The sequence below is a fragment of the Coregonus lavaretus genome, assembly GCF_964263955.1.
Source record: "Coregonus lavaretus genome assembly, chromosome: 37".
Lineage (NCBI taxonomy): Eukaryota > Metazoa > Chordata > Actinopteri > Salmoniformes > Salmonidae > Coregonus > Coregonus lavaretus.
The window spans coordinates 4700082-4720199 of record NC_140024.1 but is presented as its reverse complement, the minus strand read 5'-3'; the positions used below and the strand labels follow the sequence as shown (position 1 = coordinate 4720199).

The following is a 20118-nucleotide window of genomic DNA, read 5'->3' as shown; positions in this document are numbered from 1 at the left end:
GCTGGGCCTGGCTCCCAAGTGGATGGGTCTATGCCCTCCCTGGCCCACCCATGGTTGCACCCCTGCCCAGTCATGTGAAATCCATAGATTAGGGCCTAATGCATTTATTTCAATTGACTGATTTCCTCATATGAACTGTAACTCAATAAAATCAATGAAATTGTTGCATGTTGCGTTTATATTTCTGTTCAGTACAATTGTGTGTGGGGTACAGAGATGGGGTAGTCATTCAAAAATCATGTTAACCACTATTACTGAACACAAGTCCATGCAATTTATTATGTGATTTGTTAAGCACATTTTTACTCCTGAACTTTAGGCTTGCCAAAACAAAGGGGTTGAATACTTATTGGCAAGACATTTCAGCTTTGGATTTTTTATTAATATCAAAACTTTCTACAAACATAATTCCACTGACATTATGGGGTATTGGGTGTAGATCAGTGACACAAAATCAACTTGACTTTTTCCACATGTTGTTGTGTTACAGCCTGAATTTAAAGGGGTGTGAATACATTCTGAAGGCACTGTATACCATATCATGAAAGCAACAATCAAAGTCTAGGAGGAAGGCCAACCGATAGATATGCCAGTTATCAACGAGCCAACACTTTTGCATGTGAATACACAGAATCCTAGCGTTGACATTCACACGTTTAAGAGTGTTTCTTTTCAGAAATATAATCATACAAAATGAAAAAAGTTTCTCAAATCCTTCTGTCCACCCCAATAGGCCCTCAGGTCAGGCTTCTAATAGCATTTACATATTCAAAACACCTGCTATCAAGATAATAAACACTAATAAAAACTCGTAACATTCAGGTGTGTTTATATAATGCAAAAGTAATTTGGGGGTAGTTGCATATCAAAAAAATTTAATAATTGTTTTTCACACACTGCTGTAATGAGATTAAATCCTCTGTGGGTAATGCACTTTCTCTTCATAGAGCAGGTCACTTGCAACATCACAGTTAGTTAGTGTTCCACTGGGGAGGGGATTCTGATGCACGTCTCAGATCAGCCATATGGATCAGCTAGTCTGTTCAATTATCAGAGTTGGTGAGGAGTCTCTTGTTGGTTTTGGCTCAAGCAGTCCGTTAGTAGAGAGGAGTCTGAGCCATGGTCATGGAACTAAAGGTGCCTGGCGAGCACCAAGATGATGAGGAAGAAGAAGCGGCAGTGCTGGCCAACACCCTCAGGGTGGTCCACAGGCTAATGACGGAAAGCAGCCTGTTTTCCCTCTGAAATGACAGGAAGATAAAACTGTTAAAAGGCTGGTGGCCCCTGTATTTTTTGGATAGTTGCCTATAGACGGTCCATTGACTATCAACAAACTTTCAACTACACTCTGTTGATGACAGGGTTGGAGCCAATTCTGAATTGAGTTGCAAATGTATCTTTAATTCCAATTAAGCAGAATTTGAATTGAAGGAAGCATAATTTAATTCAATGAAATTCAAATGGCTGATGTATTCTATATCAGCCTTTCTTAAAGTATGGGTTGCGACTAAGATTTTTTTTTATAGTAACTCAAGTCGGGGTCTCAACTTACTGTTCAGAGTTAGAATAGTAGAATACACAAGGTGCAATTTCGAACTTTGGATGTGCATCAGCAGTTTTTCTCTTGTTATGTTAGTCACTGACAGTCACTCAATTAGACATGTCAGCTAACAATTTTTAGATTGGTAAGTTAGTCTAGCCAGTTATCTAAACTTGTAGTAATCATGGCCAAATACCGACCGGGCATGCAGGGAACGTGCCCAGGGGCCCTGACCTCCAGGGGCCTGTCATGTCTACTTGCCAAAATGTGCCCACCCCTGCATCGCAATGGGATTCAATTGACCCTTCGCTAAGCCCCGCCCCAGAACTTTGGGCAACCAATCGCAACGCTCCAATGGATAGCAACTGTGGTCGAGTACAACACCTTGGACAAGCTCACGTTTAAATTGCCTGAAAGCCAGTGAGGACTATGGCAAAAACAAAGCATTTATCAAAAAAATACATGTTTAAATGGCTAAATAATTGAACAGTGCAACAGGAGTACTAGTGCATGGGCGCTAGATCTGCACTATCGTCTAAGCTTGATGTGCATTCCTGGTAATACTTGTGTCCCCTGTGGACCAGCTTGTACATAAAGCATCCTCCATTCAGGCTGCAAAGGCATAATTTTCCTCCTTAACTAGTAAAAAAAAAAAAAAAAGGGAAAATATGCATGCATTCTTTATAAAACACAATTTTCCACCACAGTTTTCGTATTTCTTTGACAATTTAGGACATTGGACACCCTTGGCTGAATGTGGTGTTCAAAATCCTACCCTTAAAATGTTTTACCATGGTACTACTATGGTACTTTCATTCATACCATGGTACTACTATGGTACTTTCACTTATACCATGGTATAGTATGAATCATGGAAATGTACCATGGTTTTAGCCTTGAAGTATGATGGTACTAACATGGTACTGCCATTGTACCTAAAATATTACCATGGTATAGATTTGGATCATGGAAATACCATTATACATTATGATAAATTGTACCAAAAATGATCATATGGTACCATCTTTATTAATTGTGTGTTACCGTAGTAAAATGGCAGTATAATACATTAAATTAATAAACCCCCCAAGGTCAAAAGAGGTTGGTTGGCATTTTATTGATGAATTTTTTACCAGTATGGGCAAGTTTCTGATAAAGTCAGAGACAGGCTACTTACTATTCTTGGTCCTAGTTTGTCTAACATCAAAGAAAAAGGGAAATAGTTGCTGTGAAAAAGGGGTAATACTTTCTGTACTAATAGTAAAAATTTTTGCTCATGTTTGGGTTCCCTGTGTTGTGAGAGATATGGTAGCCTAATCTTTGTCATGTTGTAATCAGTTACAGTATTTATAGTCAAGGGGTGTTGTGCTTGTTTCAGCCAGCAGAGGGAGCCGCTCGCTCTAATGCAGGGGTGGGCACCTCCAGTCCTCAGGGGCCTGATTTGGTGTCACAGTTTTGCCCCAGCCCCAGCTAACACACCTGACTCCAATAATCACCTAATCATGATCTTCAGTTTAGAATGCAATTCGTTTAATCAGCTTGGTGGGGGTGCCCGGGGCATGTTTTCATGAGCTTGGGTCCCAGGAAAACACAGAATTTCTAATTTGGGTCCCAGGCTGAAAAAGTTTAAGAACCCCTGTTCTATATACATCACTATACAAATGTTTATTTTGGTGACCAATACTATGTAAAACATATGATTTAAACATTTTATTTTTAAAGACTCATTCTAACACATTTTAAATAATTACAGTCGTCTGGAAATATTCTAAGATCCTTTTGTAGGTTTACAATAATTCATTATTCACTTATATTTTATTACATTTGATATTAAATACATTTCTCACAATGCATAAAACATTCCAGAATGGATGGGAACTAGGGCTGACCCCAATTAGTCATCTGGTTGATTGTTTGGTCAATATACTGTTGGTCGACCAAGATTTTTTTTAGTCGAGCAGTAGCAAATATATATTTGCACCCATCTCAGTGAACCAATCCATTGTGGAGGCCTAGACTAAAAGCCAATTAATGCTTGATCAGAAAATGTGGTTGGTGACTCCATATGGAGGGTGTGACGCAATTGCAGAGCCTCCGGAGACCAAATCGAGCTCCGTACCGCATCGCCATGCGCCTCCCAAATGTTGTAACAATGCGGAGGTCTCTGCATAGCTGCACATTGACATGATTGGTTGACGGTAGGTGGGGGCGGTACATCCTGTATAAACACAAACTCACTTCCTTGACAACTTCCTCCACAACAGCTCTGCTCTGCTCCGAGAAGCACAAGTAGTATGAATGTCCTGACTTCTGCAGAGGCCGTGTCACGGTAAATGCTGCATGGCCAATGCAGACGTTGGATTGACCATGCAGCGCCTAGATGCACAAGGCACTTCTCTCTCCAGAATGCGCTCTCTCCCGCCAATTTGTGCACATTTATTGTTTCATAACTTCATTGTGTGAATTGTTTGCGTTTGATTGTTGGCGTCTATCAATTCCCCATTACATATCACCAGTAGTACATTTACGGTTAATTCCTATGAATTCTAATCTACAATATTTGTTTGGTTACGGTAATTTCTGTTAATGCATTCAATATATTATTATTCCAGTCTTTTACCGTTCTCATTGTGGGAGTGGACACATTGTTTGCAGAGTGCACAACCTATGCTACACTTGAGAAACAAGTTTTGGTTTATTTCATTCCATTTACCAGTTTTGTCAATTCAGTTTAGTCATTGTCTTTTGTTTGGAGCGCTCCTGTCAATGTTGAGTAAGGAGGCACACCTGATTACGCTTAGAAGTAGGCCTATAGGCTACCTGGCCTGCACGCAAATGTAGGCATATACTGTAAATGTGCCCATTGGGGGATTTGATAGTATTTCTGATTGGCTTAACGCACCACCACTAATGAGCTGTGGAGCTTCTCAAAGTAATGTTTTCTTCACCTCAAACAGCAAGCAAAATAAGTCTGTTTTTACATCCATTGAGAATGAAAATAGTTCCAATGTATTTAAAATCTTTCCAGCTCTCTCCCTTTCGATAACCACTCAGCGTGAAATGGAAAAATGTCATGCTCGGATCCAGTGGAAACGTCATAAAATAGGCCTACCTGATTACTTCTTATCAGTGCTTGACTTGGACTGAAATAGGTTCCGGTGCTCATTTTGGGTGCTGGTACTGTTTATATTTAGGTGCAGGAGCTCCACAATACTTTTGAGCTAATATCCTATAAGAGGAACAGGAGCTCAAGCAGTAGAAAACTTGAGGTGACTGTACTCCTGCACAAGTCAAGCAATGCTACTTATCCCTTGCACAAATAGCCTACAGCTGTGTCTGTCCCGAGCCCAGAATATGTTATACAATTTTGCAAGTTTGCTAGGGCAAGCTTCGGCAGGACAGTTGCTATAATGTTTCAAGTTCGTTGCAGACAGGCCATGCGTAGCCAATGTGATTTATAGGATATTTCTTTTTATTAGGATATTTTCTACCTGCAGGCAGCAATGTTTTTATTTGTTGGCTTTATGTAGGCTATTTTTAATTGCCAATGGTAATAGAAGTAATTTTTTAGGTTTGTATTATTTTCATTTAGATAGAATTTTGATTAACCACATGACAATGACTTTGAGATATGAAGACGTTTTTATAAATTAAATGAAACTGTTCCACGAAAATGTGCATATGAAAACCATAAATGGCATGCAGATCGGTAGAAATTGTCAAATAAATTGGCATTCCACATGAGAAAGGTTGCAGACTCCTCGTGTAGCCTATTACCAGCAACTTCAGGAGAGTAATGGCAAAATCTGCGAAAGCCAGCAGGAGCGGGAGGAGAATGGTTGGGTCAGGTTAAGGTTTATTTCTTCTGGTTATCTACATCTCTGGCTCCCTCTTGAGTCATTTGTGTCTTATTTAATCAAACAGTAAGCTAAATCAGACAAGCTCAATGGATATAGTTGATTTTATTAAAACACATAGGGTGTGTCTATATATGGAAAAATACACGTTTAAAAATTCAGATTGGTTGAAAGAACAGACGACTTTCAGTAGACCAATATTTTATTTTGTCGGGGACAACACTAATGGGAACAACCTAATCTCCTGACAACAAAATATATAAAAAATACTTTTTGACATCTTTGAGTTATAATCAAGCTGATATTTGAAATGGTATCTGCATTCTTTAAAGTAATAAGTGACAGATTCTTATGGTAAAATATTTATCAATGGAATGAAACTGTCATGCTTCATGTCTCAGCTGAATTGGTTTGAATTAAATTATATGTCCTTTAATTCAAATGTAATTCTAATTCTGCTTCCTGTGGGGTGTGTCCAATTCAAATTCGAATTTCAATTCATGGGTTGAATTGAATAAAATTCAAAAATGTACCCCAACCCTGGTTGATACCCTAAACCCAGCAAGGTATTGCCTATGTGGATAATTAGTTGAACCGTTTGTTAATTGTTGAACATTATATAAACCGTTTGTGGGAACTACCCCAAAAAGTTCCCTTCCAATTTCCAAGATAGGAAATGCCAGTGTGTCCTTTAATGAGTATTTGTCAATGGGAGATGTCATCAAATGTAATACTGACCCATTTCATCTACTCCTTGTCCAATAGACAGCTGTTTGGCATCTTGTACCTGTGATAATGTAGATCTGCACATCACTCAGACTCTCCTTGCCTTTGGCTAGATACAGGACAAGGCTGATGATCCAACAGTTGGGATGGCGCATTCTCAGAATGATCCACAAGCTGACAATGGGGGGGGGGGGGGGGGGGGGGGGTCTATCTTGTGCCTCTGAAAAGATGCCAGGATGAGACTGTGGAGAGAAACAAAAACATAGAGAGGGAAATATAAGAATATACAAACGTGTTGAGCACTTGGAAAGGCAAGATAATCTATGGGGGGGACAAGACCATACAACTAACTTTTTTTTGGTAACAACATTTCTGATGACAATCCGGGATTGCTACATTCATGTTTGGACTTTAAATTAATGATATACAGTGGGGGAAAAAAGTATTTAGTCAGCCACCAATTGTGCAAGTTCTCCCACTTAAAAAGATGAGAGAGGCCTGTAATTTTCATCATAGATACACGTCAACTATGACAGACAAAATGAGAAAAAAAATTCCAGAAAATCACATTGTAGGATTTTTAATGAATGTATTTGCAAATTATGGTGGAAAATAAGTATTTGGTCAATAACAAAAGTTTCTCAATACTTTGTTATATACCCTTTGTTGGCAATGACACAGGTCAAACGTTTTCTGTAAGTCTTCACAAGGTTTTCACACACTGTTGCTGGTATTTTGACCCATTCCTCCATGCAGATCTCCTCTAGAGCAGTGATGTTTTGGGGCTGACGCTGGGCAACACAGACTTTCAACTCCCTCCAAAGATTTTCTCCAAAGATTGTCATGCTGAAAGACCCGGCCACGTTTCATCTTCAATGCCCTTGCTGATGGAAGGAGGTTTTCACTAAAAATCTCACGATACATGGCCCCATTCATTCTTTCCTTTACACGGATTAGTCGTCCTGGTCCCTTTGCAGAAAAACAGCCCCAAAGCATGATGTTTCCACCCCCATGCTTCACAGTAGGTATGGTGTTCTTTGGATGCAACTCAGCATTCTTTGTCCTCCAAACACGACGAGTTGAATTTTTACCAAAAAGTTATATTTTGGTTTCATCTGACCATATGACATTCTCCCAATCCTCTTCTGGATCATCCAAATGCACTCTAGCAAACTTCAGACGGGCCTGGACATGTACTGGCTTAAGCAGGGGGACACGTCTGGCACTGCAGGATTTGAGTCCCTGGCGGCGTAGTGTATTACTGATGGTAGGCTTTGTTACTTTGGTCCCAGCTCTCTGCAGGTCATTCACTAGGTCCCACCCGTGTGGTTCTGGGATTTTTGCTCACCGTTCTTGTGATCATTTTGACCCCACGGGGTGAGATCTTGCGTGGAGCCCCAGATCGAGGGAGATTATCAGTGGTCTTGTATGTCTTCCATTTCCTAATAATTGCTCCCACAGTTGATTTCTTCAAACCAAGCTGCTTACCTATTGCAGATTCAGTCTTCCCAGCCTGGTGCAGGTCTACAATTTTGTTTCTGGTGTCCTTTGACAGCTCTTTGGTCTTGGCCATAGTGGAGTTTGGAGTGTGACTGTTTGAGGTTGTGGACAGGTGTCTTTTATACTGATAACAAGTTCAAACAGGTGCCATTAATACAGGTAACAAGTGGAGGACAGAGGAGCCTCTTAAAGAAGAAGTTACAGGTCTGTGAAAGCCAGAAATCTTGCTTGTTTGTGACCAAATACTTACTTTTCCACCATAATTTGCAAATAAATTCATTAAAAATCCTACAATGTGATTTTCTGGATTTTTTTTTCTCAATTTGTCTGTCATAGTTGACGTGTACCTATGATGAAAATTACAGGCCTCTCTCATCTTTTTAAGTGGGAGAACTTGCACAATTGGTGGCTGACTAAATACTTTTTTCCCCACTGTAGACAGAGTGTACAAAACATTACAAAGACTGACCAAGAGAATCCAGGTGAAAGCTATGATCCTTTATTGATGTCACCTGTTAAATCCACTTCGATCAGTGTAGATGAAGGGGAGGAGACCGGTTAAAAAATGATTTTTAAGCCTTGAGACATGGATTGTGTATGTGTGCCACTCAGACGGTGAATGGGCAAGACAAAATATTTAAGTGCCTTTGAACGGGGTATGGTAGACCGCTTTTTTCTGAAGGCCATTTGACTGTTAAATAGCCGTCATTAGCCGGCTACCACCCAGTTACTCAACCCTGCACCTTAGAGGCTGCTGCCCTATTTACACAGACATGGAACACTGATCACCTTAATAATGGAACATTGGTCACTTTAAAAATGTTTACATACTGTTTTACCCATTTCATATGTATATACTGTGTTCTAGTCAAGGCCATGCTATTTAACAATTGCTGTACATACAGTATAATATTCTATCCTACGTATTCTTCAGATACACTACATATTCTATCCACACTGTCCATAATGTCTATACATCCCATCACACATATATACAGTGCCTTCGGAAAGTATTCAGACCCCTTGACTTTTTCCACATTTTGTTACGTTACAGCCTTATTCTACAATGGATTAAATAAATAACCAATCTACACACAATACCCCATAATGACAAAGCGAAAACAGGTTTTTAGACATTTTTGCAAATGTAGTAAAAAAATAAAACATACCTTAAGTACTAAGACCTTTGCTATGAGACTCGAAATTGAGCTCAGGTGTATCCTGTTTCCATTGATCATCCTTGAGATGTTTCTACAACTTGATTGGAGTCCACCTGTGGTAAATTCAATTGACTGGACATGATTTCGAAAGGCACACACACCTGTCTATATAAGGTCCCACAGTGGTTCCAAAAGTCATTTTTTGCCAGACATCTGAAAACAGAAGTTAACTTGTGTTAAATGTGATAACCGAGATAGCGGAATACACCTGTGCAAAACATATGGTTTGGTAGGTTAGAGGGCACAACTCACTGCCTCAACTAGAAAGCAAGGTCTGGGTAACCAAGAGATACAGAAACAGTTGTTATTTACAAAAACTGATGGCGTTGTAACACATTTCTGACAACTGCAATACATACCTCTTTGGTCCACAGGGCATAAAACAACAGATTGCAGGCTTGGGACATACCTCTGATTTAACAGAATAAAAATATTTATTCCACAGTTCAGTGGAACTTGGAGCATAAAACAAACAAAGAACTCCAACTTAATTAAATCCATAAGAACAATAAGGAACGATAAAAGTTATTCCTGGGAGGGGGGGAATCCTCATGTTTCCATTGCAATGCTTTGCCGTGTTCAATGTGTCCATTACAATGCTGTGCCACAAAAAAATTATTACGCTCAGGTATTCCTTCCAACAATAGACATAAGCGTGAATAGTAGGCTGAGGGAGCTCGCTCAGTTCAACTGTTTCTATAAACGAATCATTGTCCGTAGAAGTCTTGGTTGTTCATTACAAAAGCATATCTTCTAAATGAAATTACACCTACATAAAAAAAAAAAAAAATCCCACGTCCCTCGACTTTAAGCCCTTAACCCTTAACTTGTGTATTCTGCCTTTGTAACCTCACTCAAATTGACTGTTCTCAGCAGTGGTTTTGAAGTGTGAACAGCCACAATATTATCAAGTGCAATTGTGCAAATTGCACTAAATTGAATATTTTTCATTTGACTCAAAAGTGCTGAAATTGTAGCCTATCTGACACATCTAAACTGTACAGTGTTGGGGAGTAGTGAACTACATGTAATTCAACTAGTAATTTAACTGCATTTTTCAGTAGTTTGGTGGTAGATTATTTAACTCAATTCAAATCTTGGTAGTGTTTTCAGTAGTTCATTCTTCTTTGCCAGTTACTGGAACTACACAATACGTTTTTTAGCAAAAATAAAATATGGGTGAAGAAGACCAGAATGTCCTTTTTCGGCATCAGACCACTTGAAAAATAGTGTGTTTAATAGGCTAATTACAGGCTATTACAATTACAAAAGGCTATTACACATTCTGTTAACATCGGACTCCAGTTTAATCTGTCTCGCAATTTGTAGTCTATGACACATAATTTATCATGCCATAGTTTCAATCTTAAATTAAACTATATTTTTCTTAAAGGTCCCGAACAGTCATTCTGATTCCCATGTAAAATAGCCTTTTGAGTGACTAAAATATCTGGGGTATAGAAATGTTTCCTCTCATGTCTAACTACCAGGAAAGTTGAAGACGGGCTGAGTGGGCAGGGAGCTTATATTCATGACCTCGCCTTGACTGACAACTCTTTGAAATTGAAAGCAAATCAAATAACATTGAAATTGCATCACTAGCTAGGTTTCCATCCAAATAGGCGACAGATATTCATGCGAATATTTAAAAACTTCCATAAAAACAATGTGCATTTTCCCACCAGAGATGTTTCTCCATCTTGTTTCAGATAAAAGGCTGTGCGTGATGACGTAGTGGGCATAAAAATATATTTTGCGGTTAAATTCCCATGTACCAAGTTAAATGGGTTTCACAACTCTACTGATGGTTTTCTCACAAAAAAAATTTGCGTTATTTAGCGAGTGTGCCCACTCTGGTATTGGTATTGTGCCCACTCTCCGTTTGGCATGTCTCTTCTGATGCAATTCACAGCAGCACTGACGGATATGTTGACATGACAACTGCGTCAGTTTTGAACGATCCTACCCCCCCAGTGTAAACTTTTATTTATATTTGCAGACTCCCTACAGTGAAATGTTGGCACCAGTAGAGTAGCTATCTAGCTATATAAACCAACCCCTCTGCAAACACACCTTCTCTTATGTTGGTTACAAGACAGTCCTTACTTAAATCAGGGAAGATAATATTATGTTACCATTGGTGTATTAAAATGAGTTAGGGTGATGTCACCCTATCCCCTTAATAATCCCACCTCCTGAATCCAATTGTTTGACATGGGGGAGGGGACCAGTAACTTTATGATCAAACTTTATCAATATAGAAGCAAGTCATTTTTCAAACTTTGATCTGGTTTCATCCAAATATCATCACATTTCATGAAAAACATGATTTTGACTGTTCATGACCATTAAGGGTAGCTTTTAGTATAGCTTAAAACTTATTCCAGTGTGAAGTAATTGTTAGCTTAGTAAACTATATTTTCAGAGTAGCTTCCCCAACACTAAAACTGTAGCCTATTTATAATAAGCGCATATTCAAGTTTGAAAGATCTTACCAATAGTAGAAAAGAACTGCAGTAAGTAACAGGAAACTAATAATATTAGAAACAGCGTTTAATTTTGTCTGGTATATAAAAATGACTTATTTAGTTTAAGGCTGACATGGATGTATGAAATGATTCTAAACAGAGATATGGAACAGCACTTATTAAAGCAGTGATATCAGGGTCTACGACAGAATTCTTAACCTATTTTCTAAATAATCTTCCAAAAGTGTGCATACCCTTACTAAAAGAAATGTAAGTCCATCAAACTGCATGACTGCATATTGGGTGTCTCCTTTAGCACTAGAGCTTAGGTCTCCAACCCGCCATGTTTCCTGACCATCATCATTTGCAACACGTTGTTCCACCTTTTTGCCAATAATACTTTGAAAATCAATGGGCAAAACCAAGACATTGTTCTGCTCGTATTCCTTCCAAAGGTCAATCCACCAATCGATACAGAGGTCATCGTATTTCATTTGGAACAAATTGACACCGTTCTCTTCTTTCATTTTCACAACTGTACCGGAGAAGAACTCAATATTGCCGTCCACGTCGAGGGCTTGCTTTACACGCTTTCCAAGGAGCTGCTCTGAGTGAGACACAACTGGGATCCTAGTGTCACTCAGGTTGTTTCCATCGACTGAAAATACAATATGTTTTCTATCGGTGTCGTCCTGTTTACCGGCCACCTTTGTTGATCCTGCCTTCTTTGGAACACTTGCACCATATGGAAAGTCAAACTCAAAGTAAACGGTGCAAGATTCTTGGGCAGCGGTGGGTTCGTCCATGCTTTCCAGCATTTCACTATTCAATGTTTCATCAGCCAATACCTCGTTTTTGTTCATGCCTGACTGTATTTCCACTCGTTTTTTTGAGGTTCTGCTACAGTTTTTGAGTTGGTCCTCTCCATCATTCATGACCTCATTCTTCTGAGTTTTGCATCTCCCTCCCTTTCTTGAACCACAAGCACTACTCAGCTTTGGTTCTCTATCTCTCACACTATTCTGTTCTACAAGCACCCCGTCAACAGACTGAGGCCCTTGTTCAGACTCATTTACTAACACAGGCTGTGGTTCCTCTGTGGCAACTGTTGACACATTCTGTTTCAAATTTGACACAAGCTTATCTAGGCTTAATTTCCTCCCTGCAACTGAGGTATTAAAAATACCCCTCTCATTTTTCATACCAAGAACAAACCTCCTAAATTGCAGTTGGCATACCACTGCAGAATATTTGCTTTCCTTACATAAAGAGGCCAACTGCTCATCAATAATCTTAACACTGTCCCACAAACCACCATACTGTTTCAACTCAGTGGTCAACTGCTGTGTCACGCTGACATCATGCCTGTCATTACGTGCCCTCTTACGGCTAATCAATGCATCCCTTAGTCGCGTAGGTTCCTTCCTCTTTGTTACAGCAGATCTTTCTGGAATTGTTTTGTGTGTTTTTTCAGGTATTTCCTTCTCTTCTGCAGTTGCATCATTCCCAGAATCCATCGTGTCTCCTTCCATGTTTTTGGAAGTGTGGAGATTGCCTCTCTCGATTTGTCTTGTTCTCTCTCTAAACATGTCTCTCTGCTTCATAGACTCTTGTGCTGCTGTCAGCATTGATTCTTTTTTCTGTTTGTCCAAAGACGAAAGCCATTCCCATTTGCGGTTCTTCTTGAACATTAACATTCCCTCAAGTGCTATGCTCGTTGCCTTTGACTTTGCCATCATCAAATAATTTAAGACACTTAAGTCCTTCTCTGAGCTCACATTTGACTTTAGGACAGCCTTCAACTTTCCTCTGAGGCCATCTGGCAAATGATTGCTTTTATGCTGTAGCTGATCAGCCATCATTGTACAACATACCTTCAGAAAACTAGCCAGGATCACTTCTACAATCTGGATGGTCAAGTCAAAAAACTCTGAATCTGTCCACATAGTAAGCCTTTCCAACACAAGGTCCTTGGGCATCTCTATGTCGTTAAACAAGCATGCTGTTCCTTCAACAATCTGTCTCCCATCCTCTTTCCATTCTTTGAGCTTGGTAATGAGAGTTTGGTAGCGTGTTTCCATCTTCAATGTGTCTCTCATTGATTTGAAGAGGGGATCAATTATGATCTTGGAAATTAGACCTAGAGCTCTGCATCCGGCTTTGAACTGTTGGACCTCAAAATCAGCAGCAACTTTTGCAAGCAAACTGTTATCATCCAAGTACTCCCTAGTAGTAAACTCAACCAACTCCTCATGTATGCTGTACGCTCCAGCAGCATTATGAAACAGAGCGTCAATTCGGTTTCCTCTGGATGGCGCCAGAGGCACATCATCAAACACCCCTTTTCTGGTCAAAAAGGCTTTGAATTTCTCAGGCTTGCCATCCTTTGCTTGGACAGCATCACTCACAGTCCTCACCAAGCGCACTGTTCCAGACTCCAGTGCATTTTTACTGCTGTCTGACAACCTATTGGCTCCAACTTCCTCATCTTCAACAATCATCTTTTCCCACAATAGAAGCGTTGCCTTTGCCTGATGAGCTAAGCTATCGATCAAATGCAATCCACAGAAGACCTCATTCACACAGGAAAGCTTGGCCTTGTCAGAATGAGTATAGAAGTCATACCACTTAACCATCTTTGGCAAGATGTCTGATTGATATTCAGAAATAAGTTGTTTAAACCCTGTTTCCAGGACAACACGGTCATCAAAGAGATGTGTTATTTTGGCAAAGATGCCCCTCTGATGATCACCCATGTCTTTATCCTTTACTGCAGCCACAACAATGTCCTGGACCATTTGGCGAACAATGTTCAACTGATCCACTTCTACACCAGCGCTTTGCTCCCTTATCTCCAAATGACAACGATATTCATCCTTCATACAGACCTCAGCATTTTCATGAACAAATTCAGCTGCACCAGTGTCAGAAGAAGGAGTAGCCTGATCTGCTTCAAGGACAAAGTTGGTTTCCACCGATGCAGAAGGAAGCCTCTCTGCTTTCATGCCAAGCATTTTGTTGAGTACTGCTTCTACAACCTCAGATACTTTGCTGCAGTTGATCCCCTTGTTGGCAGTTAAATCCAGGTACAATTCTCTTATATTATCATTGAAGAGGCCATTTTTAAGTGTTGGTACCTTTTGGGTGCAGAAAGAGTCCAATTCATCCTTAGTTTCTGTGTACATTTGTTTCCAAAAACGCACTTTCTCCTTTAACTTCACCAACCTGGGGTCTGTTTCAGTTCTCACATTCTCCCTCTGTCCCTCGTTACACACAGACATCTTAGATAGTTTTTCCTTCATCTTCTTGTATCTACTGAACAAGAACTTGTTGTCCCTATAAGCTCTCTGAAGTTTCACTCCTCTCTCCTTCTTTGCCTCTTTCAAATGAGCTTTGTGCTCTTTCAGAGTGTCACATTTTTCTCTCAGCATCTTGATGACGAGTCGCTTTCTATCAATCGCCTTTTTGAGGTTGTATTCATCTTTCACTAGAGATATGGTGCGGCCCTCAACGTCTATGTCCGTTTCACTGGACATCACTGGTGATAGTACGCCTACACCTCTAGCTGGGGTCACTTTTTTGGGGTTATTTGTATCAGGTAATGTAAACACTCGCTCCTGGTATGAAAGCTTCTCTGCCAAGCGGGCCAAACACCTTAAATGGACCACCACTCTTTTAAGTTTTAGAACTACTCTCTTAGAGAAGCCTATTTTCTGTTGCTCACTGTCCAGACAAAGATCAAAATTGGACTCCAAAATACTTAGGACCGCATATCTGTAAACTCCATCTGCCTTTTTGGCACATTTGTGAACTTCATACATTATGCCATTTGTCAACACATGTGGGTCAAGTTTTTTCTTTTCAGTTGACTTTGATTTCAAATCCAGGTCAAATCCTATTTGCTTGCAGAGAGGATAAGAGTTATTGTCATCTTCTGTGGTAGATACTGAATTGCACTGATTTGACTCGATGCTAGTGCCTTCCCTAGCCTCCAACTCAGCATTCACTTTTCTGATTTCCTCTTGCACAGGAGGAGCAATCAGTGATTGCTCTTGGTTTGCCAGTGCATTATTATGACTCAAGACTGTAGATGGCGGTTGCAATACAGAGGGTTGAGAATACGGAGGGAGGATGTAGGTACCAGTTTTTTGATTTTGCAGTGGATCACTAATTGTCTCTGCAGCATTGCTTGCCTCTGCTGCACTCTGGAAATGTTTAGTAGGTGTTTGTGTTCGTGTGCTACTGAGCTCGTTTGTTAATTGAGCTTGTGCCTGTCCATTACTTACTCCAGTCTTTTCAAACACAGGAAATAACTGTCCTTGTGTTTTTGCATGAGGAATGCTAACAGTTCTTAAAGAGACAACTGAACCTATGGCAAGGATAGGAGAGACCTCCCTCTCCTCCTCCTCAGGTTTTACATATACTTCCATTGACATTGTGTATGACAGAATTGCAAAAAAAACAGCTAGCCTACTTGGATAAGATCACTATTATGAAATGTCTAGACTGAATACCTCAAACAATGTATCATTATTTTGTTTACATAATTTAGTTCACACTTCAAGACTTTAGTGAGCAGTTGTTTAGCCTTATCACACCAGTAATCACCAACAAAACACACAATATATCTTGCTAGCTAACGTTAGCCAGAATGTTACAAGTAACACTGCAGACCACAGAAACTGGATTCAATGTAGTAAGCTACTAGACTTCGCTGGCTTGCTAAACGACAATCGACATAACAATAACACTAGCTAACCAAATATAATCTTCCTCAGCTAGCTACCACCCACCCAGGGCAGGCACCTACGGCAGTTAGCTAGCATCGTTTGCTTGACATCAGGAAAATCCAATAGTTAAAGTTAGCTGGTGACAATGGAACAAATATACACATTTGGAAACGAATTACGATGTTTCCTTAAGGAACGAACGTTAGCTTATTGTTATCTAAACAAACTTCACTACCTAACTTAAATCTAACCCTTCCCGCCAGCAAGAATATGCCAGCTAGTTGGCACAGTGAGCTGACTACCTGTTTGCAGTGAACAGATGCGGCTCCCTAGGATTCCCGACTCCGTCTGAAAGCATTACTCTAGGAGACATGAACTGTGTGGTACAACTGTCCAATATTTTTTGCATTGGTATCCACTGTTTCTGCTGAACCCTAGTGATGTTACGTTTGATACCGGAACTCCGAGGCATGCGTCGAAATCGCTAGCAGTTTACTTCGAATCAGTGTGCGGATGCTTGTAGTTATCGCTTTATCAGAAACACGTGATCAATGACTCTTCGTTTTGTCGAACAACCACCTGATTAGTTTGGTATTGGTTTGGTAGAAGACAAAAAGGCTACCGTGCGCACGCGCTATGGCGTGTGTGACGTAATCTATAATAATTTGGCTGTTCTAAATGATTTTGACCATCAGTGCCACTAGTGTACAACGTGTTGATCAAAACGACGGGTAATGAACCTATTTTCAACACAACTGACTGAAAATGCTCAATGCTTCAGGAAGCTTTGTTTCCCCATCACTACAAAATATGTTAATGTTCTATCTGTGTCACTAGTGACCTCCACGTGGACGTCCGAGGATAGCTAGCTTGCAGCAGCAGGTAAACAGTACCGTTGTCAAAGCCTGACGCGACTCATCCTTCTTGTTCTTTAAATTTGGTATTGGAAGATAGCAACCAACTGAAAGGTGCATACACCGCCACCTACTGTACTGGAGTTTGAGGCCGGTCTCCCTGATTTGACTCAGTACGGTTTCCACTAGATAAAACAGCCACGAAGATAAAAATTCATGAAAACAAAAAATTGCTCTTAGGTCATAATTTAAGGTTAGGATTAGGCATTAAATTGGCATTGTGGTCAATGTTAGGGTTACATTTAGGGTTAGGTTTCAAATCATATTTCAAAGAGTAACTTTCTTGAATAATAATATTTTCATCGAAAACCAGATGTTTTAGGCTTAGTTTATTTTTATGTATTTATTTGCACCAAAGAAAAACAAGTGATAGACAACAATACAGATAAAAGAAAACACAAAATAAAAAACGGTGCAGGAATGGTTGGAAGCCCAAAGGCTTATATGAAATAAAATAAATAAATATGAAAACCACACCACAAAAAAACAATATACAATACATAAGTACTAAAATAAAAAAGGTTTGTTAAAACAGATAACAAAACCTACTAATTATAAATGTATAAATTCATTGATCAGTAATAACGAAAATATTTACACTACTGGTCAAAAGTTGTATAGGCCTGTGTAGCTCAGTTGGTAGAGCATGGCGCTTGCAACGCCAGGGTTGTGGGTTCGATTCCCACGGGGGGCCAGTATGAAAAATGTATGCACTCACTAACTGTAAGTCGCTCTGGATAAGAGCGTCTGCTAAATGACTTAAATGCATAAATGTATATAATATGTCATTTAGCAGACGCTTTTATCCAAAGCGACTTACAGTCATGCGTGCATACATTTTTTTTGTGTATGGGTGGTCCCGGGGATCGAACCCACTACCTTGGCGTTACAAGCGCCGTGCTCTACCAGCTGAGCTACAGTGGCTTGCGAAAGTATTCACCCCCCTTAGCATTTTTCCTATTTTGTTGCCTTACAACCTGGAATTAAAATAGATTTTTGGGGGGTTTGTATCATTTGATTTACACAACATGCCAACCACTTTGAAGATGCAAAATATTTATTTATTGTGAAACAAACAAACTTGGAGAGGGTGGGGACCTTCAGGTTCCTTGGGGTATATTTTGACACTAGACTGACCTGGGCAGAACACATTGAGAAAGTGGTGGGAAAGTCTAAGAAGGTGCTAAATGTGATGCGCTGTCTGACGGGAAAGGAGTGGGGGGCTGGGCTTTCCTCATTGAGGACCATGCATTGCTTTGATCCGATCTGTAATAGACTATGGCAGTATAGCGTATGGTTCGTCAGCCCAGACCTCATTGGAAAGGCTAGATGTCATACAGGGGCAAGGACTCAGAATATGTAGTGGGGCGTTTCGGTTGTCCCCAGTGGCTGCACTACTGGTGGAGATGGGGGATATGCCATTGCAGATTAGGAGACAGCAGCTGGCAATGAATTATTGGGTCAACCTACAGGGACATTGGTTGTCTCATCCTGCGAAAGGGATTTTACAGGCATGCTGGGAACATGAGCGAACACAGAACATGAGCTTTGGGTGGGTGGGTAATACCCAGGCGAAGGAGATGGGACTATATGGAAGGGAGTTTAGTCCAACTGTAGCTATTCCTGTAAATTCCCCATGGCTACTCTTGCCTCCAGTAGTTGATCTAGAAGTGTTGGAGAGACTACAGAAAGATAGGGAGGGTGTTTATCCATCTGATTTGTTTAAGAGATGTCTGGATACTGTGTATCAGGATTTTGTTGCCATTTACACAGATGGTTCAAAAGATCCAAGGACAGGAAGTACTGGGTCAGCATTTGTAGGGCAGGAATGTGGGGTGGAAGTCAGGATACAGATCATCTGGCTGTATATACGGCGGAGCTGATGGCCATACTGTTGGCCATGCAGTGGGTGGAGGAAGTCAAGCCAGACAGAGTAGTTTTTTGCTCTAATTCATGTGCAGTGTTAATGAGTCTCCAGTCCTTTAGCTCACGTAGCAGACAATACCTGCTTTATGAGGTGCTACAAATCCATGGCAGGATTAGACAGATAAGATTTACTTGGGTCCCAGCCCATGTGGGGGTGGAGGGGAACGAGGCAGTTGATGTACTGGCTAAACAAGGACTTAGTAATGGGGATGTTGATGTTGTAGTTTCAATTAGCAAGGCAGAGGCAAAAAGCCTGATATGGACAGTGATGGTGCAGAGATGGCAGGATTAGTGGAATGGAGATACTAAGGGTAGGCATTTATTTCAAGAACAGAGGAAAGTCGGGGAGGGGAGGACAGCAGGAAGGGACAGAAGAGAGGAGGCTATTTTTACAAGATTATGGGTGGGACACCGCCAGTTGAATAATACCTTAAATGTGATAGGAAAGCATCCAACAGGAAAGTGTGATTTTTGCCAGGCAACAGAGACCGTGGAGCATGTATTGCTACAGTGTGGGCAGTATCAGAGAGAAAGAGAGAGGCTGAGATCTAGTATGAGGGAGAAGGGGATACACTCCAGTACAGCAGTTGGCGGTAATGCACCATAACGTTGGATGCCAACCGCCGATAAACCCCACAGAAGAAGAAGAGGAGAGTTCGTGAGGAAAATAAAGCGTTTTCGTTGTCCTCTCTTCACATTTCTGGCTGTACAATGGATTGGACGGGAGATAATGCCGTAAGTTTAACTTTACAGTGATTCTTGAGTGAAGAGGAAGGGAAAAATTGTTGTATATTTAGAGTGGTGCTAAAATAGCCAGCATATCTAGCTAGGTAGCTAGTTAGCCTAAGGTTAGCTGCTTCATGAACTGGCAGCAAGTTTGGGGAAATGCCATTGAGAAGAGGCAGCAGTCTTGCACGCCAAGGCGAGCTAGCTGGCTAATAACGTTAAAATAACTAAACTAGCACTGAACAGTAGGTATGTAATGTCAGATTACCAACAACGTTTCAGACAACTGTCATCGTCTATGCAGCTGGCGTTATTCAGTATAGCTAGCTAAGTTGGTTAGGTAGCTGGATGTGTGTGCCGTAGAACTGGGAAACTGTATTAGGTAGCTCGCTAATTTACAAACAAAGCTGCAATAACTAGTTTAGCAAGGTCTGACAACTGGTGGCTGTTTCCCAGAGGTGGGATCAAGTCACTATTGTTCGAGTCACTAGGTCAGTGTCTCAAGTCGAGT

The 20118-nt window shown here is 40.5% G+C and overlaps 1 protein-coding gene and 1 long non-coding RNA gene across 2 annotated transcripts in view; one reads left to right on the top strand and one right to left on the bottom strand.

The window, feature by feature from the left end:
• Positions 1 to 351: 351 nt before the first annotated feature.
• LOC311111509 lies at positions 352 to 16652 on the bottom strand. The gene is made up of 3 exons (XR_014610777.1): positions 16344 to 16652; positions 6185 to 6330; positions 352 to 1241 (listed from the first exon to the last, which is right to left on the bottom strand). It is a non-coding gene; the product is annotated as an uncharacterized lncRNA (long non-coding RNA).
• A 2870-nt stretch (positions 16653 to 19522) lies between these two features.
• The window catches only part of LOC311111305 (putative palmitoyltransferase ZDHHC13), a 38292-nt gene continuing 37696 nt past the window's right edge, over positions 19523 to 20118 (top strand). Inside the window, exon 1 of the mRNA XM_084154027.1 lies at positions 19523 to 19616. Within this exon, the coding sequence (XP_084010153.1) occupies positions 19593 to 19616 (24 nt within the window). The 5' untranslated portion in view covers positions 19523 to 19592. The remainder of the gene's footprint in view (positions 19617 to 20118) is intronic.